Below are 23234 nucleotides of genomic sequence, written 5' to 3'. Positions count from 1 at the left end.
CATCCACTAAATTAAATGAATTGTAATTTATAAAGACTCAAATCTGTCATTTCTTCTTTTAACATGAACTCCAGAATACAGTTTGTTCAGCGGTTGCGTTTTCACTCCAGGTTACAGGGCGAGTAGAATTTATTTTTCAGGATGGTAACAATCGAGAAGAGGAGAAAGAAGACGGAGAGAGAGAAATGGAGCTATAAGTTTGGAGAAGAGGCATAAATTAAAAAAAAACAAGAAAAGAAGATCTCTCTGACTTCCTCCCAGGATATCACCAGACCACAGCACACAAATCTCTCTTTTGTCCCTCCTCCACCCATCTCTCTCTTTCTCCATATCCCCTTTGTCATCTCTCTTTCCATTCAGTTTGACTCCTGGGACCAGTGAAAGCTCTTTTTCCTTCCACATCTCCCACTCATTCCCTCTTTCTCTCTTATATATACAGGGTTTTTGCTTCTCCTAATATCCTCAACAAGCCCTCTATATCCTAATTCCTTCAATGTTCACTCTCCCCATCTTTTCCTTCTTGATTTCCCTCTGAGCAGGCTGTTAGAAACCATGTGGAATTGATATTAAACAATGTGTGTGTGTGTGTGTGTGTGTGTGTGTGTGTGTGTGTGTGTGTGTGTGTGTGTGTGTTTGTGTGTGTGTGTGTGTGTGTGTGTGTGTGTGTGTGAGGGGGATATATAGACTTAAACCCAATGGTGTGGATCTGACAGCTTACTGGAGCTGTGTTGCACTATGCAGTGTGCGTCTGTGTGTCTGTACACTAACCTGTCTGGACAGTTGATTCATCCCAGGCCCCTCCACACTCTGAAGACTCCCCCTCTTCTACCGCTGACGAGAAAGAAAAAGAAAAAAAAAAGTTTTAATTAAATTGAGGTTTATCATTTTTTTGTCAGTGACTAAAGAAAATACTTTTAGATTTTATTTAAGCACAAGATCAGAAGGTCTAACTCTCCTTTGCAGCTGAAAAAGTTTATAGATTAGATTATAAAAATGTTTGTTTTGATAACTATAACTTGTTAAAGCTTCTCTTTTCATGAATTTGCTAAATTGATTTAGTTAGACTATAGCTTTTCAGGCATGATTTTCTGCTTTATTTTGTGTTGAGTGATAAATAAATGCTTGGTTTAAGCTTTAGAATTGTCTATCGAACAACCCACTTGGAGACATCACCACTTGTTTAAAGTAATTTTAACATGTACTTTAAAAAAAAAAAAAAAATATATATATATATATATATATATATATAACTGTATTTGAGAGATCAATGCAATACATGTGTAAATTTATATCGATCTATTTCATAGATCTGAGAAAAATATCAGCCGATATATCTGTATCAGGTTTTTTTCCTTCCCAATATCGATATCGGCTCCAAAAATCCCATATGGGTTGGGACCTAGAAATAAAAAGCTTGTTTTTGGCAGACTGGCGCATGTGATACATCGAACACCAACATTTTCCTTGGGCAGAGTTTAAACAATTAAGACCCATCCACACCAAGAACAACATCTAAAGATGTAAATATAATGGGCATCATCACTGAAGTATTAAACCTATCTGTTAATCAAGCAGTCCTTGCACGTTCCAGGTGTGTTGGCATCTTAGTTAAATAAATATTGGTGAGCTGTTTCTGCTGTAATTTGTGCAACAAAAAGCACAGAGACTTTTTTGTTCACCAAATTCTCCATTGAAGGACAGTTGAAAAACTCTGTTTAAATGTTTTTTTTATTCAGCTTTGTATCCCTGACCTTGAAACCTACGTACAAACAATCTCTCCAAACCATGACCATTACACATTGGTTGATTTGTTTTCCGAGAATTATGATTTTGCATGTGTCTATCTCCATGTGTCTATCTCTGGCAAAATGTACGGCTGTAAATTTGTTTTGTGAAACCCCTAAAAATAAACCTGGGAAGCAACAAGTATGCAGGTTACACTATGACACAGTCCTGGGATCTCTGTGACACACACACAAACACACAGAGCTGATCAGAGCTGGAATGTGACACTGACTTCCTGGGTACAACAGGAAGGAGGGAAGTACAGCTGGCACACAAACAGGAAATGGCTGAAGCCACCACACAATGGGGTTTCCTGTGCATTCCCTCCCCACCACACAATTCATCAATCACACTTACTCACCTTTGTCTCTGATCTCTAAAAAAACCTAGATCTCATCCTGCGCTCTCCTTGACCACCACCCTTCTAACTCTTTATATCTGTACCCATGTTCCTCACTCTACATCCTCATCGGTTCCCACTTGACCCACCCCATCCTCACAGTTTGGAAAAGCCGAAATCTCAAATGAAAACAAGAAGCAATAAATCAGTGAAGTGTTCCCTTTTAAAGCAAAACAAACGGTGCAGAACTTACATGAGTCAGAAAAGGAAACTTTAAAAAGAAGGGTCCCTACGTCATCAAAGTTCCTTGGTATGGCACTCCTCAGATAAGTGGAGGAAAATTATGGACTGATGTTTCAGTAATGATAGAATAATAAGAAATTATAAGATAACTTGTTATCTTATGTTGAATGTTTTGTCTCCAAACAAAATGTGTTTTTTTACGAGCAGCTGCATAAAACTCCTGTTTGGTCAGGAGACACTTAACACCACATAATGATACATAAACCAAGGGCAGGTCAGACCTTTTACAGGTTAACACACTGCAGTTATAATAAGATGAATGTAATGATGGATCTGATTGTGATCAGCTGTTTGAGGTCTATAACAGGACTACGGTACACAGTTAGAATACAGACATCAGTTACCATTTACGTCTCTTAATACCACAAACCATTTTTGGTGCTTTAGAAGCTGTCTAAAACTTTATAGCTACATACCTGGGAACATCGCCAGACCAAATTGCTCACCTGATAAATCATAGCTGCTGCAGTTACCTATCAATCATGGTCTGTTAATACGCAATGTCCTCCCTCTCCATCCAGCCAGCATTCAATAAAAATAACTCAAATCACAACTGATAAGTAAACACATGTTCCTCATTGCAAAATGAAGTTAATGTTCAAAATCTGAATATTCAATAATATTAAAAGCATCTATGAAATTAAAAAAGGATTATAGGGGGACATTTCATGTCTGTTCCACATACTTCAGAAGTGAAACCAAAATCCTGCATGTCTGAAGAATTTGGATGACATTATATATTTTGTTGAGATTGACATCGAGACCCTTAAGACTAGCTATACTATATGTTAAATGTAGGTTTTGAGGCTGAACAAATCACACCCATTCACTTTAAATAATCTTCAGTCAACACAAGATTTATAACTGTAAGAAGTCATAAACCAATAGTCCAAGATAAACTGGGTTTTCAGGTTTTAAAGTCTGAACTGGGAATAATTAAATCATATTGGATATTCCTGCCAGTCTGATGATTAACACTGAGATCTCTTGAATGAGCAGAACTCTTATTCATCTCTGCATTGCCAAATGTTAAAGTGAACTACAGTAAAATGAAAAGCAAACTTGTGAAAGTAAGCTGCCAAACCTTGAGGATTTGATATGTAAGTGTTCAATGACTGACTGAATAACTGAATCAACCAAGACTAAAAAAAACAACAACCCAGGTCAGGCTTCAAGCAGTCTGGAACCTCCTTTTGAGAATCTGGGGTTGGAGCTGGTTCTGCAGTAATGACCAGATGTGGACCACAGTGTACTAATAACAGACTAATGGATCCCTCGACAAACACATTTGTACACACAGATATATGCACTTGAGATGCACCCACACAGGAGTCTGAAGGCTGTGCATGTGCCTGGACTGAAACAAGCGGGGATAGAGACCTCCCACCAAGACTACATGATTGCCAAACACAGCAGACAGAAACAGATGAGAGAAGGTATGGGAAGAGAAAAGCAGAAGAAAACCAGAGTGCTTTCTCTGAGCCAGTAAGAAAAAGACTGTAACCAAAGCACAAAGAGCACAGAATATAAAGAGTATGTTAAGTTCTGGGAGTCAGAGGTCGACCAAGACAGACCAGCTCAGGTGCCGGAAAAACAAAAGCACACTCTGCAAACTTTGGCAAAGTCATTCAGCGAAAGAGTGTCTTACAACAAGAAGGGCAACAGACCGATTACATGTGCAAAGGACTGCAAAGGCGGTTGAGAGAGATGACTTCAAACAACTGTTTTACAATTTTTGGACCCCAGATTCACCCTGCTAAGCCAAGTTTAAAATGCTCTTGTAATAGTTTCTGTTGTTCTTTATGCATTATTCAACAAAGTAAATCCTGAAGGTCACTTGTTTACTCATGCAGTGCTTGATCTCAATACTTGCTCTGTTTTAGGGTTTCAGTGTTTTTGTTTTATATTTTCTTGAATGACTTTAAATCAATAAATAAACCCGGTTTTAAACATTTTTTTGTTGTTGATAACATTAACACAATCTAATATATTAATAACGAAAGACAAGATAGTAAAATAAATGATTTTTACAAACACAATTTTAGGTCCAGATGTTATTTTCTTGTCAAAAACACACACCCCCTGGTCACAAATCATTATTTAAATTAGAAAAAAAATATGGTGCTCCGTAAATTTGCCAATTGACTTATCACCTCACCACTTCATGATTCCTCATGGTGGTGCAAATGACATGAATGAGGATCACTTGAATTGAGGTTAATTGGCCAAAGAAGAAGAAGACAGTGGGATCAACAACTGACAGCGGTGAAAAGTATTTGAAGCTTGAAAGAGGTGAATCTGACATCAAATTGCAGTGAATGAATACTGCACTTTAATTGTTTAGGGGGATTAAATGTTCTTCAATTACTCAGATACCTTGATGTATCATGACATGATTGTCTTGCAATATATCAATTATTGCAGAATTGATGTAGTGTGATATGATCATTTTAGTGGGCCTTGTATCACATATCATAAAGTATTTTGAGTTACCCTGCGTTGACATGTTGTCTCAATGATGTAAATAATGGAGGATAACTCTTCTACCAACTACAAAAAAGAGGAATATTTATCACTTTAGCACAAATATCTGAATCTAATATTGAAATCAATAATTAAACACAAGAAGTGCTCCCTGCTGTGACCACACTCTGCTGGTCTTGATGTGACAGGGATTCTTAGATTTTTTTCCTCTAACGAATTAAAAACAGTAAAATTATGATCAAGCTCGTACTCTTTTTTTTTTTTTTTTTTAAAGCTTTTAGGAATTTACAGAAAGACTTCATGTGCTGGTGGTAGCTCTGCCTCTTCCCATTTTTCCTTATTTGACTGTTGGGAATGTAGCGTGTTTCATTAGACAAGAATACATAGCTTTATTTAGATCCCATCCTTCCTCTGTCTCTCCTCTGACACACACACACACACACACACACACACACACACACACACACACACACACACACACACACACACACACACACACACACACACACACACACACACACACACACACACACACACACACACACACACACACACACACACACACACACACACACACACACACACACACACACACACACACACACACACACACACACACACTGATGTTGTTAAAAATATATATTTGCACTGTTGTTGCCCTTAATTGTACACATAAGCACACAAACACACTCTTATGCACTATTACAGAGCAGTACATCTGAACATCTACGTCTCTACTTTTTCCTCTCTCTACCTCCTCTTCCTCCTGAATGTACAACTCCAAACATTATATTATTATATTATATATACTTTTTTCCAAAAATGTACGTGTTAAAAATAAAATGTGTTATTATTATTATTTGCTCCTCTCTCCTTGGTAACTTTTCTTACTGTTTCCCATTGCTTGTAATCTCCATATCCTGCCATCTTTTCTCTTCATCACTTATCCCCTGTCCTCATGCCTCATGTTTGTTCAAACATCCTTTTGTGATCTGTCTCTCCTCAACACTATACATTCCCACTTGCTCTTTTTCTATCTTTGTCCCTCCTTCTCCTTTGTCCCATGAAAGCACTTATAGCCTCAATAAGAAAAACCCTTTGTCTTTTTTCTTGCTAAACAACACATGCATGCACGCATGGTACAGTATCAGGGCCATTTATTCCCAAGGCGGTCCGAGGCTCTGGTGTTCCCAGATCTCTCTGACGAGCGGGTCACTCTGGCCAATCATGCATTGGCCAGGCGGCCCAGAGAGGCGGGATATGGGTCAGTGTAGCCAATGATAGGCTGGTTCTCCGCCCGGAGGGACAGGCTGATTGACAACTGGTGCTGGACAGAAGTCAAGAGGGTAATTGTCATCTGACTCTCTCGCTCTCTCTTTCTCTTTCTCTCTCTCTCTCTCTCACAGACACTTCTTATACTTCATCCCTCCTCCTTTTCTGTCTCCCTGTCTCTCCCCCTTCTACAACCCATTTCATAGCTCCCACCTCCCCTCCCCAACCCGCTTTCTCCTATCCAAAGGGACTCTCCCATTGGCTGCCCCTCCTGTCCCTCAGGAATGACTTTGTGATGCTACTGGCCGAGGTCTGATGCCAATCTCCATCCCCAGCCTGCCCCCCGGGAAGCCCCACTAACTTCAACGGCCTGTGTCAAGCACGCACACACACACACACACACACACACACACACACACACACACACACACACACACACACACACACACACACACACACACACACACACACACACACACACACACACACACACACACACACACACACACACACACACACACACACACACACACACACACACACACACACACACACACACACACACACACACACACACACACACACACACACACACACACACACACACACACACACACACACACACACACACACACACACACACACACACACACACACACACACACACACACACACACACACACACACACACACACACACACACACACACACACACACACACACACACACACACACACACACACACACACACACACACACACACACACACACACACACACACACACACACACACACACACACACACACACACACACACACACACACACACAAAGTAGTTCTAGTCAGGGGACGGGGACAGAAGCTGATTAACCAAATACTTTTATCAGCAGTAAAACCGCTCTCTCTGCCCGCCTGCATTCTGAACAAAATAGCCTTAAAACAGGAAACACACACACAGACACACATCCCGAGCACTGAGCCATTGGCCAGAAACACCAGGCTAGTCTGGGGCTTGGGACATCGTGTGTGTGTGTGTGTGTGTGTGTGTGTGTGTGTGTGTGTGTGTGTGTGTGTGTGTGTGTGTGTGTGTGTGTGTGTGTGTGTGTGTGTGTGTGTGTGTGTGTGTGTGTGTGTGTAAAGGGACAGAGGTAGCAGAGGGCTTAGATGGATGGCACACAGAAAGAACAACAACCACACAAAGCCTGGCGGACAAGCTTCATCGCCCTCTCTATCGCCCTCTCTATCTTTCTCTTTCTGCTGTCTCTTTTTTCAGCTCTTTCCATCTCTTCTCCACTTATCGTTCTTCTCCTACCCTCCCTCTCTTCTGATCCAAACTGTTCCAAATATTTGTTGTGTTTGTGCAAGTTTCTCCTCCATCATCATTACTTTTGCCTTCTGTCACTGATGGTTGTCATCTCAACCATCCTCATCTCTTCAGTCATTTTGCTGTTTGCACCTCCTCTCTTTGTATATGAGGTAATTGTAGTTTTGCTGTTCTGTACAGCTGCATTGCTATGCAACCTCTCCCACATCTCAAAACTTAACCCCAGTAATATAAGATAACAAAAAACAAAGGCTCACTGACTTTTTCTGAACGTGCAGCTTCAAATGACAAAGGCTTGTGCATAAAAAAATAAAAACACACGTTTGCATGATGAAAGTTAAATGAATCACTTGAGAAACTAAATTATTTTACTCTTTTATGTTCGTACTCCACTAGTTAGTAAGTCTTAAATAGTGGATAAAATCTCACAATCATGACTCAAATAACCTGTATAAAAACATGAAACTCACACACACATGCATTTCAAAGTAGGAGCTTCATATCAACACAACACATTCACCTCTCTCAACATGTTCAGAGCAGAACTCCTGTTTTTACACACACACCCTCACTGAAACAAGCGCAGAGTTGATGTTCAGGGCCAAACAACACAGCGTGAGATTAAAGAGCCTCTCTGATCCCACATTTGTTTTTCTGTCTGTCAGAGACAGTGTGGCGGGAAGAGGAATCAATATCAAGAGAGACGTGAAGTGAAGAGGCAGGAGAAGAGAGAGCGAGGAGTATGGAGGAGGGGGGGACACATGAAAAGATACAAAGATAGAGGCGAAAAAGAAAGGAAGTAAAGAAGGTCAGAGGAGGAGATAAAGGGTTGAGAGAGAGGTGAAGATGAGAGCACCAGTGAGGGGAAGGTTGAGAGGTGAAGGAGGGGAGAGAGATAAGGAGTAGGACAGAGAAAGAGAGGGCAGGAGGAGAGGGAGAGCATTTCTCTGGAGTACATCGACTCTGGGGAAGGATCCGGAAATAACTGAACTAGAAGTTCCCTTAGCAGCCTCCGCTCACCATTACTGACTGGGACACACACACACACACACACAACCACACAAACACAAGTCAAGTAAAGAGTTCATGAGAAGAGCACAGTACACCACAGCATCAAATGGTATACCTGTGATAAGGTACAGCAGGTAAGGTGCATGCACATTCACACACAGAAACCCACACACACATAGATGTAGAGTATAGGAACAACAGGAGCAGGATGGGTGGAAGTGGAGGGTGGAGGTTGGAGGACGGAGGGAGTGGATCATAATTGCCTTCTCTTGTAGTACAGGCTGGGGAGTGCTTTTTGACTGAAGACACCGATTTCACACTAAGGCATTATTAAGCTTGATACAAAGTTGATTAGGCAGTACAGGAGGAGAGAGAAAGAGAGAAAGAGAGAAAGAGGCAGAGAGGAAAAGGGAAATAAACAGCTTTGTGTCACGCTGCATCGCTGGCGGATAGATTAACTTGCTCGTCACGCTCCTTCTGGGAGTAACAAGAAAAATACACACACACGGTGCGAGTGCGCTCGGAGCGTGGCTGGTTGTGTGGTTGTTTGCGTTGACGTAAAATCAAGCATCTTTTACTACATGCAAAGTGTAGGTTTCATTTTTTTTTCATTCTTTACTGTTGATTTTTGAATTCATATTTGTTGTAGTATTTAAAAATTTGTAGCTTGCTTTGGGTCTCTTCATTAGTAAACGACTGAAGCTTCAGAAAGTTACGCAGACAGCAACAGGAGTGTAATCAGGATCATTGTGGTTAAAAGCTTTTCGGAAACACATATGACAACGAGTAGCTGATATGGTAGTCTTTCTGAAACACATAGGCTTTGTTTCAGATATAACAAGGGGTTAAGCTAAGTACAGACCTCCTTTCACTTTCCAAATTACATTCGGTTTCTTTTATTTTAATAATCATATATTAATAGAAAGTTGCATTTGTCTGTCTGCTGTCTACATTTTGCCTAAGAAGTACACGTGAATAAATCTAAAAGCATTAAACTTAAGAGAGACTCAGTCCAAGACAAAAGCTGAGAATGATCAATATTTGAAGATTCCTGTGACAAAGAAAAGTCGATAATATTTTTCCGATTTACTCTCCAAATTTAATCTTTGTAGACTACGTGCATATAGGTGTAAGTTCCACATACACAAATCAAATAACCAATAACCAATCTGATGTACATGTTTAGATAAATCTCTGCATGCCAATGTTAATCATCAAAATGCATGTAGAGATATTTTCTGACTAAGAGCTTTTATCTCAGCTTGTGATTTATATTTTTTAAAATGTAGTAATTAAATATAAAAGTGTCAGGAGAAAGTGTTATACTACAGGGGCAGAGGAGAGGAAAAGAAAGGAGAGAAGACTATGTATAATGTTCCCCAGACTGCTTATAGACTATGGGTCTTCGGCAGTCTGAACTTCTGCATTTTTAACTTTGGTCTGAAGACAAACACTTATACACACACCTTCTCACCATCTTTCTACACCAGCACCTTCCCACCAACACTGTATTCCTAATTCATTCTGTCTTCATGCAGCCATGAAGCTTCTATTAGGGGTCAGACAAACCGGAGAGGACACCACCTCGTTCTTTTCTGCTGTTGTTTCAGAAACAGAACACAATAAAGTCACCCTGGCTTTTCTGAAACTGCTTGTGCAGACACAGACGTGCACATTTTGCTCTGCTACATTCAGCAAATATTTCCTCAAAGTATTATTTCTTTAGAAATATACAGAGGAAAGAGATCATGATGTAACAAAAGATTTGAACCTTAGACACTGAAAACAGAAGAGTTTTGATGAATGACATGTTCTAGTCTCTCTTATCTCGGGCATTCTGCTTTACTACAACTGTAACAACTGCAACTACAAATATGACTGCCAAAGCAACATGACATCATCTCCCATGAGGAATGCAAGCACACCATTAAAGCAATAAATAATCACTTCCTCTTTTTTGAGGCCAAATGACCCTTGAACAGCAGGTGCTCTGAATCCCACCAAATTGTTTTTATTAGTTGGTTAGTTGTTAAGGGTTGTCTCGTTGGCAATGAATGTCCATGTTGTAAGGAGGCAGATTTTCTGAAAGAGACCTGAAGGGAGGGGTATATTTATTAAACTTTTTAGTTCAGTCATTAATAAACGTTCTTACGAGACTCATGTCCAACGTTCAATCTATCTAACGTAAGGTGTAATTGCTCAGATGCAACTGAATCGTTTCATGAAAATCAATGCGAACATCAATTAATTTTTGTTTGTGTGTTTGCTCATTTAAGCATTGAAAAAATCTTTTCAATGACTTTATTATTACTTGTAGCTTATAAGAGAAGTTTGGGAAAAGTGGAAAAAAAACTCATAAGACTGTATCTGCAAAACATTTCAACTTAAAGGAAATTTAGTATTACGCTAGAATAAATCATTAAACTGAATACTTGAACGGATTTACATACTACTGATGATTAACATCATGTATTGTTGGGAAATAAATACTAATAAAGAAACTTGTATTTTCTTTCACATTGTTTCTTTTCTTTCTTTTTCAGTTCAGAATCTCTCTCGCTCTCTCTTTTGCTCGCTTATTCACTCCTGCTCTCTGTCTTGCTCCATTGTATGTCTCCCAGCAGGGCGCCCTTGCCTTTTGACTGGGAGGTGAATGGGAAGGAGTTAGAAAAACCAACTGAAGACTTGAGCACTAAAAAGAGGCATTGGTAGGTCTATAGTGGGGCGCACTGCAAAGACCCGGCAAAGTGTTGAATAAAAAAGGAACACAACACAAGCAGCTTGTTCTGTTGGAAAGTCCACGCTCTGAGGACAATGCACATTAGTCTGGGGCCACGGTCTGAGTGTGTGTGTGTCTGTGTGCAAAAAGAAAGCACACACAATAAATGGAAATAGAAAACCAGGGCCTGGATGTGGCTGAAAGCGGAAAATCTTACATTCAGCCATTGAGCTGTTAAGAAATGACCATCTAACACAACTGGATTAGAAAAAGTAAACAAAAGAAAACATGTACTCGGTCTGAAAACCTGACTGGACTGCAGTGACTTTTGACCTGGCCTTAAGCTCAAACTCACGAGGTTATGCGAGGTCAGACCAGAGGGCATAAAGATCTAGGAGTCCTCACACACACAAACACACACACACACAATTTTTCCCACTTCCCAAAAGTCATTCTTTTATCAACAGCTGTGTGTGTTTGAGTGTGTGTGTGAGTGTCAAAGTGAGCAAGGCTTGGTATAATATAAATTTATAATGCATCAGCCAGGTGTGCAGAGGGGAGCTGCTAATTGCCCCCACCACTAATGTTTAATGTACAGAAAAGGTGGAAGATGGAGGGGGGGTATTTGAGGGAGGGAGGAGGGAAGAAGGCAAAGAAGAAGGGAGGAAAGAGTGACGGGACATCTTGCATGAGGTTTGAGGAGAGGGAGGAGAGGTTGAGGAGGAAATGAGCAAGAGTAAGAGGCAGTGAAAGCACAGATAAAAAGGCCTCATGTCTTTATATTGTTATTAAAATATTTCCATTTCCACAGAATCCTATATTTATCAAGCTTAAATAATTTTCATATGTACAATTTAAAAATAACTTTTAAATAGGAAACAAAAAACAGTTCTAACACCTGGAACCATTTCTTCATGCGAGTAATGTATATCAGAATATATAAAAAAACAATTTACAAAAATATATATCAAAATTTACAAAAAAATTAAAACTACTGTGATTTGATCTGACTCGAATCAACACCGTTCAATTGGCAATTTGATGACATGTCAGTGTTATTTTCTTGCGTTGGGCATATGTTATCAACATTTTATACAAATCGAATCATTAAAAAAGATTGCATTATCAATAACTCGTTACAAAAAGGGTTGAGTCATGTCTGTCGACTATTTCCAGAAACATCTCAATGAACGTTGAAATTTTTCTTTTGGAGATACAGAAGCGTTGCACTTTGTGGGTTCTTTTTGTTAGCAGCATGGCAGGCTGTAAACCTTACAAACCATGCCTCAAAAACAACCACAGAGCACAGCAGCGACTAATAAAGTGGAGAAAGTTGATAGGAACAGAGGGCACTGTGAAGTGGGACAGTGTAAGTCAGCAAAACCACTTTGGAACCTGACCGTGCTGATGTTGTGTTACTACTGGCTCTGGGAGTTTGTAACTAAATATAAAGCCCCTCATGCATTGCCTGGTCAAGGTGGGATATCTAGGTCCCTGTTACGCCTCTTCTGCGATGTAAGTTGATATGGTGGGAGGAAGTTGTTCTACACCCTGAGCCAGCATTGGAGGAAGTAACAGAGGCGTAACTTGAGCAGGATAAAAGTGTAACGTTGGAGACAACAGGGCAGCTCTACTTTGTGTGTGTGTGTGTTCATGTGCATGTTAAGATGTGTAAACCTCCCCTGTGTGTTAACATGTCATCTGTCTCGTTCTTACACAACCCCTAAGCAAATCACACACCAGGACATCAATATTACACCATCGCAAAGTCAATGTTAAAGTCCAAAAGCTTAATGGCGGCAGAAAAAGGATAAACATCCCAGCAAGGAAAGGGGGGCAAAAGTGGGCAATAGAGAGCTTTGTGGTTGATGATGGTAACCGACTAGTTATCCATTAAGATTCAAAAAAGACAACAGGTACTACAGGACATAAATCTATTGACATGGTGGGTGGATACTGGATTGGCAATCTAGGTCTGGATTGGCAAGCACGTGTGTGTTTGCGCATGAATGTGAGCAGTCACAACAGCATCATCGTCCTCTTCTTAGAAGCTGAGGCCATGGGCATGTTCTGTGTGTGTGTTAGTCTCATGAGGGGTGTGTGTGTGTTAAGGTCCAGTGAGTTTGCAGCTGATAAACGGGGCTAGCTAAGCCGCTGCAATGGCACAGTCCTGGCCCTTGACACCCTGTTGTTACACACACACACACACACACACACACACACACACACACACACACACACACACACACACACACACACACACACACACACACACACACACACACACACACACACACACACACACACACACACACACACACACACACACACACACACACACACACACACACACACACACACACACACACACACACACCAGGCAGGTCACTGATAAGGAGCTGTCACTGGCATACATACACCTCACTGTGGGACTTTACAAACACACACAACTCCAACCATCAAATCACTACACAACCTGATGATATTTCCCTTCTCCATTGTTTCAAACTAAATCTGATTTTGGAAACAATTAATCAATTCTAGTCAAGTCAAATGCTCTGCTGCATCTATGAAGAAGTAAAAATGTCAAGTTTTCTGGTCCCTCATCAACATCAGAAATGTTCCATCAGAAGATCAGACAAACAAAATAAAGTATATCGGGTTTGTTTTTGGGCTTTTTATCTAGAGATAGGACAGTGGACAGAGCCAGAAATCGGTGAAAGAGAGGGTGGAGAACGACATGACGGGAAATGAGCCCGGGTCGAAGTTGAACCTAATAACTTAAATGAACAGCCCATGAAAATGTGACAGTGAACAAACTTGCATAATCCTGACACCACAGCCCCTAAATGGAATTCAGCCTAAATGTGTACCTGTGCTTTTTATATTGTCATGTCAAAATGTGTTTCCATATCAATGACCTTCTCTACTTAGTGCTGCTCCACCCTGAGTCTTCAGTTGCGTAGTAATTTGGATCTAATTGGGTCCAGATCAACATGAGTCAAATTATGTTTATTGTATTATACTGCTGGGCTCCACCAATCAACAATTACATTAGCTTGTTTTGAGAAAAAAAGCTCAAATCCACCCCCTGCTGAGGAGTCAATGGAAATCTAACAAAGCTCTCAAAAAGCCATTTAATGGTTGAGCGAGCTTTAATGCAAAGCCAATACCAGCTTTTATACAGGAGGTGCTCATTGTGGTTGTACACACACTATGTGTAGCAGCACAAACAAAACCAAGATAAGCTGTTAAATCTTTAGTATCAATAAAAGCAGTAAAAGGTATTAACAGTGCTTTCCAACACTCACACACTCAGATGTACCTGCAGAAAACAAACATTGTTGCCTTCAAGTAATCCAAGCCACATGTGTAGGGTCTGTGTGTTTAATAGGAGCCAGTCGCCCTATGAAAGTGTATGAGCGCTGCCAAAGGGTGACATTACATTTCACTGATAGTAAAGCCAGATGGGGAGAGAGAGGCAGAGAGGGAAAGACGAAAAGGGACAAGGGGAAAAGATATGACAGATACTCTGTACGTCTCTCATATTGGTGCTTCTGTCTGACACTGGAACAATGCAGGGGTTACAAAATGACCAAAAGGAGTCAATTAAACTGTCGTTGACCTTGCACACATGACCTTCCGTTTTGGAGTGGTCAATGTTATTTGGCCCTTGTAGAAATATAATAATTAGATTCAGCAGCAACCAGACATGGATTGTAACTTGATGACATTTCCCATCCCAATTAATTTTTACCCACATTTGGCGAGTTGGCAGTTGTTCATTTCAAGTCTTGAGCAGTTAATTGACAATAACTTTAACTCCAGGCAGTGAATAATTACTATCCCGGAGTTTCCTATTACATTTTAAATCCCATACTTACAGGACTTATCTTGCCACCCGAGCCATAGTCGAATGGCGCTTTTATACTGCCAGTTCAAGGCTGGATGTTTACGCCCCTGATGTGCCTCGTCTGCAATGTTACACACTCAAGACGTGAAAACCATTGGGCAAAGTCATTCCACACATGATCCGCCACCGGAGGTATAACAAGAGGGGGAAACGGTGGCAATGTGTAACACTGGAGATGGAAGGGTGGAACAGCACTTTGTGTGTGTGTGTGTGTGTGTGTGTGTGTGTGTGTGTGTGTGTGTGTGTTATGCTCCCTGTACGTGTGTATAAACTGTGGTTCTCTGGCTTCTGATAGGCTTTAATTCAATGTTGTCTTATATTTCAATACATCCACTAGACAATTCTAAAAACATAAAGGTTGTGATGCCCTTAGTTTCATTATTTAGAAATTATAAGATAATTAATATATACTAAAAGTCCATCCTTTGACCAGAACTCACATGTTCCCATAAGAAAATATTTTAGCACATAATAATCTTTTTTTTGGGGGGGGGGGGCACAACTTCAGCATCAATGTTAACCACTCTTCAAATGAGAATGCTAGTGTACCTGTGTGTGACTTTTAAGACCAGTACAAACAACAGCTACAATATCCAGATCCCATAAGGCAGCTAAAAACCAGTAAACAGTTGTTTTCACTGAAAGACTGTTTACTGAGTATATAAACATAAACAACCAGCAGGGTGGTGGAACCAAGGAATTGTGAAGAGGTGAGAGAAAGAACAAGAGAGATTCAGACAGAGAGCAGAAAATGGAGCAAGGAGGAGATTGAGTGGAAATGATCCCATTAGCCATGAAGAGCTCGGTTCAACACAAGGCGAAACCAAACCTCCCCCCCTTCTCTGTCTACTTGGTCAAAGAGCTCATTTGGCTCCACTGTCTTAAAACAAGACTCGAAACACACCAAATAAAAGCTGAAAAGCAAGTGCCCCCCCTCCTCCACCTCCAGTCTTCCCTGCTCTCCTCCATCTCCCTGTCATATGCGCTCAACTCCCATTTAATGTCCTGCAAATGAAGCGGATTTATTAATGTGTAATTAAGTAATAATCATCACTACATAATGCATGAGAGACTCGAGGGGCTGAGAGCTGAGAGAGAGAGAGGGAGAGATAGCATAGTGAGGCTGCCGGAGCAAGCAGAGGAGGAGATTTTTACCGCCTCGCCTCGCTAAAGACACACATTAAAAACGGCTTAATCCACTGAAATAATATTTTGATAAGAGAGAAGCAGCGCCCCCCCCCCCCCCCCCCCCCCCCCCCCCCCCGCTCACCCCTCCTTCTCTCTCATCCCATCAGCTAGTTTCATGCCCCATCACTGCACAATTAGTCCATGTTCAATTAACAAACTGCAATTAGTCAAGTCCCCTTACTGTTAACAAGGCCTAATCGCTGTGAAGGCTAGACCAGTTAAATAAATGTATTAGAGGAATTTAGTCACAGTGGTAACAGTAATATGAACACTTATAATGCTGTCTTTCATGGCTGCTTTTATCAACGTGGCCTCGCTTTTTCAATTGATCAGTAAATAAGCAGCGTAACTCAAAGAAACAACGCAATTCTATTGAAAAGGAAATGATACTGTCAGAATCTTAAACTGATTAAAATACTTTCTATTTGGATTTGCGTAATAAGGGTGCGTCCAAATGCCAGATGTACAGTATAGCAGCCTTACAGAGGAGTATACAAACGGGAAAGAAATTGCTTACTATTTATAGGAATCAATAATAAAAACAGACCTCTTATGCATGCTGCCTATCAAAATAATCCTATGTGAATTATTGTCACTTTTACCCATCAGATTTTCATATTGATTTAGTAACGTTTATACAATATCGAAATTCACGATGCCAAGAAATACTTCCAGAACATTTTTATGAGTTTAATAAGAGCAGAGTGATTCATAGGTTTTATAAATGATATTCAATTTTTATGTGCAAGGATGATGTTTATTTTGAAAAGGGATTAGGTTGGTCAGAAGCCGCCACAGTTTTTCTGTGCTCCAGTTTATAAACCTAATTTTTTATAAATAATGTTTATCGTTTTATGTTTGATGTGAATGATAATGTTGATTGTTTGTCTTTTTTTATGGCTGCAGCACGGGTGAAGAGCCCAAGACAAATTTCTCACTTTGTGAGACAATAAAGTTAATCTTGAATCTTGAGTAGTTTATAACCTTTTTCTTTTGGGGAACAAGTGCGAAAATGGCGACATTGCCTGTGCGTATTGAAGTCAGCCATCTGAAAGTGGTTGCGTTTTGCAGTGTTTGACCTCAAGCATATTGCTGTCCACTATAAAGTTTGAATAAAGTCTAAAGGCATCTAAAAACAGCAGCAGAGCCACTAATTCATTTAAGCATCTCAAAAAGTTTCTAAGAAGAAAAGGTGTGTGGCACTGCAAGTTTTAAAATAAACCCCAAGCCTGAAAGCACGTGTTAAATTGCAGGTTACGTTAGGGGCATTAAAAAAACCAGACTGTGGCTTAAAGAATTTTTAGGATGTTTTGTCAAGTCATATGGTCTTGACCCTTGAAGAAATATTTTTTTAAGTAGTTTGTGTTTACAGTGAAGAGATAGAGCTGGTTACATCTGAAACAACAGAAATGATTAATAAAGGTACTATGCAAGTGTTTCAACAGGAGTAGAGGACAGCAACAATGACAAGACATTCATGTAACCCGTCAACTAAAAATCTTTAAACCAAAAATGCTCTCCAGACCGAGACCCCTCTGACTCAAATCTGAAGCTGGATGAGATGGGACTTTGTTTTTGTTTTGCCTTGCCTGGCCGGCCAATGAGTCTGTAAGCCAAGCCAGCCAGTCAGAGTTGGGTGAGCAGGTGAAAGACAGAAGAACATGAAAACACAGATAATCCCCAGGCGATGCTCACCTCATCCTGGCCTCAATGGCTCCCCCCCCCCCGCCCGCCCGCCCGCTCCCACTCACCTGCTCTGTGCCCGTTCGCTGCCCCCCCCCCCCGAACACCTCTCCTCTCACTCCCCTTTACCCTTCAACCCCCCTTTTCTATCTCTCTTTCCCCCATCCCGCTCTCCATCTTCCCTCAATCCCAGGTCTTGCCAAGCTGTCATTGGGGCAAGGTGTGGAGTGAAGATAGCAACATGCATGTACACACAAGGACGCATGAGTACACACAAACAAAACACATGGTGCTTATGCAAGCTCAACTACAAGGGCTGCATTACCTTTGCCACACACACACACACACACACACACACACACACACACACACACACACACACACACACACACACACACACACACACACACACACACACACACACACACACACACACACACACACACACACACACACACACACACACACACACACACACACACAGAGAGAGAGAGTGAGTGGTGGTCGTCCGTCTCTGCTATGCTTCGCTTGGCTGCCTGTCTAAAGCTAAGCTCTGGTTATCCAGGCTGCTGAGACCAGACACGCACAGACACACAGACAGCGTGCAAAAACACAAATATGAGTTTTGTGATCTTGCATTCACAAGCATGACAATCAATACAGCAGGATGCAACAACAGCCAAATCAGCCACCTCTTACATGAAAAAAAAAACTTCCCGTTCAAGTTGGACTTGAATCAGTTTAAGAAGGATGTTGCTGTTACCCTCTGCAGTGTGGGTGATACCCGCTGTATTTTGTTGTGAGCAAATCAGCTGCGGAGGACCAATGAATCTGTCCAGTGCTGCTCTTTCAAAGTGTGTTGTGGTTGTCTGAAATAATAACTTGAAAAAATACTTTTTTAGCACAAATCAAACTTTTTTCATTGTAAGTAATATAATTGTTTTCTGATTGTTTGAAACTGTATTTATAAAAGTAAAAATTTCTTTTTTTTTGTCAAAAGGCTAAAGCACTCACTACCACCAGTCCATTCAATCTATAATACAGATACACAGACAACTGTGCATGTGCACATATAAGTCAACATATTTACAGTCTGTTGGTGGCTACATTAATTCCAGTCCTTTATTATGAAATAAAGTGAGCAGAATGTTTTGAACATAGTGTCAGCAGATTGTCTTGCAACGATTGTGAGTCAGATTGTAACAGAAGTAGGATGCATGTCAAAAATGGTTGATTGGGTAATTTAGGACACTCTTTTAGATAGAATTTCCCTCCACGGCAAACTTATCTACAAACAGAATTGATGCTTTTCACGCCAAGTCAACATTTAATTATACGCTGGAGGGCTGGAAATAATGATGAAAATAGGCTTTACAGTAAATGAGGAAGCTAGAATCTGACAACTACCGCATCACATCTTCTTACCTACAACACCCCTGTACAATGAACAGTTTCCTACACTTTACACTTAAAGCCCAAAGTCACGAATATTATCCCCACAAACATATCTCATAGCGAAGACAATGCAAACACTTCTTATACTTTTTATGTGATGTGTGAGAGGCCTCCTCTACTACGGATATACTGAATCCAAACTGACCTCAGAAGAAACGGACCGAACTTAAGAATCTGCAGGAGATGCCAGAAATCATTGCAATGAAAATCACGCAAAATGAACAACACCCTGTTTTAACTACTGTCAGATATTTTCTCGCTTCCCAAATAACCACAGAAAGGGAAAGCCTATATGTTTGAGGAAATGGGGGAGGGGGTGGCAACCACATGGCCAGCCCGCCCCGTTGCCCATCTGGGTCCCATAAAGGAAATATGGAGGCCAAGACCACCACATGCCCTAATGCATGATGCCCACTCACCCATGCGCCATAATGAATGCGAAACTGAGGCTTGCTTTCATAAAAATTTAACTTTTTAGAATTAGATTTCTATAAATGTTGACTTTCTCGAACTTTAGGAAAACACCTTGGTTAATTCCAAATATTTAGCCTTACATTTTTTAAAGATACAAAGTGACCCATGAAAACCTGAGAAAAGAGGAAAAATATTTTTGGGGAAATCTGAGAGGAAATCTATTCATGTCCAGTAAGGATGTACATCTCCCTCAGGGTACAGTGAACTTCAAATTGTGAAAAAAAATAATAATAATGTTATGATAATTTTCTTGGTTCTGAAATGCAAATTATTGATTATAGTGACATACAATGTTGGGGCTAAGTGACTTGGAATAATCCAGATTACATGGGCCCATTAACCAAGTGAATTACAACAAGATGATCTAAAAGCACAAGCCATGCTGTCAGAAAAACGATACACCAGAGTATCATCTTTCAGGTTCTGACAGTGTATCAGCGGCTAAGTGAAAACAATTAGCCGTGTGGACAAGAGACACACATTTAAGATGTAGTTCTTTGAATGATGATTTGGGACGATGCAGGTACCGTTTTAAACAATGTAGACAGTTTGATTAAAATTAAAATTCTAGTCGTGTCCTGGACGAATTAAAACATTTTGTGGACCCACCGTACAAGTGCACAATCTAATTGTTAAGGTAAAAGGTACTAATTTAGCCTTCCTCTTCTGTAGGACTACGCACAGAGTTCTAAAAACTCATTGGAGGCAAAACAATTAAATTAGCTAACAGGCTAAAGAGTTGAGCATGAAATGTTGGCTGAGGTTTTTGGCTTCTTCAACCACTTCGGGTCGTTGAAATTAGGTAGAAATGTGACAGTTTTCTTACCTTTAACGGAGCGCGGTTTGGCCTGTTTTCGTCTCGACATCTCTGGACTTGAACAGCTTTTTGATTATTTTTTTTTTTAAATCTCTTGTTGTTTTTTGTTCCGTTCCGCGTTTTCAGCATACAGGCTGACACAGTCGCGTTGTCTTCCTCCTTCTCCACCACTTCGCTGCTGCTTCTTCTGCCTGTTGCAATGCGGCAGCTTCAGTCTGTGAATGTCCAGCGACAACAAACCAAACACACCGGGAGGAAAGCGGTGGAGAGCGTCGCTTGGCTCCTCTGATGTTTTTTCTTTTTACAGAAAGGGCTCGCACAACCTGTAGAATTAACGGGATCAACTTCCCGTTCGTATCCCCCCTGTCCGTCGTTAACAGCGTGCTCCGGTGCAGACAGCTTTTGGGTTCTTGCTTCTTCGCGCAGCAAACACCTGAGCAGCTCCCGCGCCGTGTGGGGATCAAAGTGACAGCGGCACCGTGTCTACGTGACGGTCCAGGTGATGAGAAGCGGCAGATAATGTGTTGGGGAAATTGCTTTCAGATGAAAACGTGGCTTCCTCCGTGCTCCTCGCGTCCTCGTCTAGGTTTATTTAGTTTATCGAAACTATTTCAGTCTGTGTTGTTTTTTCTTTTCGCTCCAGGAAAGCGACCCGAACCGACCAGTCTCCTGTGTTCCGTCCCGCTAATCTACACTAGGCAGTGGAGGTGTTGGTCTGGTGGCATGGACATAGCGCTCTCCCTCTGCATCTTCACCCCGAGGGGAATGCTGCTTTTACTGCCCACACTTTCTTTTTTATTAATATTTCTCAAAGCCCTACCGGCGATAATAATAGCAGCCTAATATTGCAAACAGTCTAACCCTTCGCTAGCCTCTGTCTCCCTGCTTTTTCTTTGTCCTGACTCTGGCTACCAGTCTCCCTCCTCCTCCTCTGCCTGCCTCTGCTGGCGGGGCTGCGGCGCAGACACACATAATAAAGCCAAGGCAGGCAGTGCTTGGCTGGAAATGTAGCCGCGTCCCAGCAGGGGGATGTGAGAGAAGGGTCCCGGCGGGGGAGCGCTCTGATCCCGCAGGGAGCAGCTCGGCACAGCCCGGGTTGGCTGAGGCAGAGAAGGCAGGAGAGAGGCAGGCTGGGCTGACGGAGAGAGAGGGGAGGCAGAGGGGAGAGTGAGGCAACAGCGCCTAGCTGTGGCCGACACACACAACTACAACTGGGACTCTGAGAAAACAGAGAGAGGAGACAGAGGGAAAATATGGCTTGGATTAAAGTGAGATGTGGAAGAGGCTCTGTAGTTAAGAACTGCATTAAATAACCAATAAAATGAGAGATGTTGAGCTGCTCGTGATCAAATTACCATCACTTGTTGCAGAGGAAGACACATCATACACATCTACACATCATAGTGTGGTAATACTATATCACCGTTAGACCCAAATACAACAATGTTTTGTATCTCTGCATGTTTGTGCATTTAAATAGCATGCTCCTCTCTTGGGTTTCTAAATTAGTAAGCAGAATGATTGGCCATCTAAACTGTAACAGAATGTAAGTCTACCTGTTTAATAATTCCTCATCCCTCACTAATAAACAAACAGTTCCCAAACAGTAGCCTACATATGGCTGCAAATAACATACAACTGGAAAGAGGAAACAACCTTAACCAGACAAGTGTTTAATGGTTCACACTAAGAAAGTGCTTATAGGTTTACAGATACAAATCTGTGAGGCTTTATGAAGGACACATATACCATCATGCTTCAGTATATTCTTGGTCTTGATTATTTAGATAAATGAAAAATACTGAATCGCTCTGTTTTGGTTTGAGAAAGCTTTTTTGTTAGTCCACAATAAAGAAACATAATTTAAGGCAGCGAGATTACAAAGAATTGAATTTAAATTTTATAGGCCAGAAAGTCTCATGCACTGCAACCCAAATGCTTGCACAAATTGGAATTTGATGTTTGTAATTCCCTGGATTTTTATGATGAAGAAAAACAAATTGAAGGCAGGCAAAGCAATGATGGATTCACAGGAAATAAGGGCAAGAATTCTGATGTCTCTAAGGTCAATTTCAATAATGAATAAATGACTGTCCTGATCAGTCTAAAGTAAAAGTCCGACGCACTCTGATGCAAGATAAAAATCCTTTATTAACAGGGATGAGTCTACGCGTTTCGACTCCACTGAGTCTTGGTCAGGACATATTTAACAGAGATAAAAAAAAACAGGTTCTTAGATTCCCCTTTAGATGTCATGTTTCAGATTCTTTCGAAACATTAGAATTCTCATTTTTAAATGCTCCCTTAATGTTTTCCCCTTCCTCTCATTTCACTCACTTGTGGTGGATTAATTTCCTTGGGACAGTATCTGACAGGATTAGTTTAAGCCTATTCATTTGGGCTGAGCAGAACCTATCCGTGGAGAATGAAAATCTTTTACACATTGGATCGAGACCAAATGAAATT

General features: G+C 40.9%; 1 protein-coding gene across 6 annotated transcripts in view; it reads right to left on the bottom strand.

Annotated features, from left to right (window-relative positions):
* znf423 (zinc finger protein 423) overlaps positions 1 to 21893 on the bottom strand; it is a 155814-nt gene extending 133921 nt beyond the window's left edge. For 4 of the 6 annotated variants that reach the window (XM_061036931.1, XM_061036930.1, XM_061036932.1 and 1 more), the window contains exons 1-2: positions 20778 to 21893; positions 769 to 831 (exon numbers count right to left, since the gene is read on the bottom strand). In XM_061036931.1, the coding sequence (XP_060892914.1) occupies positions 769 to 831; positions 20778 to 20817 (103 nt within the window). In that variant the 5' untranslated portion in view covers positions 20818 to 21893. The remainder of the gene's footprint in view (positions 1 to 768; positions 832 to 20777) is intronic. The other 2 variants (XM_061036935.1, XM_061036933.1) reach the window with 2 other exon arrangements.
* Between the last annotated feature and the right edge of the window lie 1341 nt (positions 21894 to 23234).

The sequence above is a fragment of the Labrus mixtus genome, chromosome 4, assembly GCF_963584025.1.
Source record: "Labrus mixtus chromosome 4, fLabMix1.1, whole genome shotgun sequence".
Classification (NCBI taxonomy): domain Eukaryota; kingdom Metazoa; phylum Chordata; class Actinopteri; order Labriformes; family Labridae; genus Labrus; species Labrus mixtus.
This window is presented reverse-complemented; position numbering and strand designations above follow the sequence as displayed.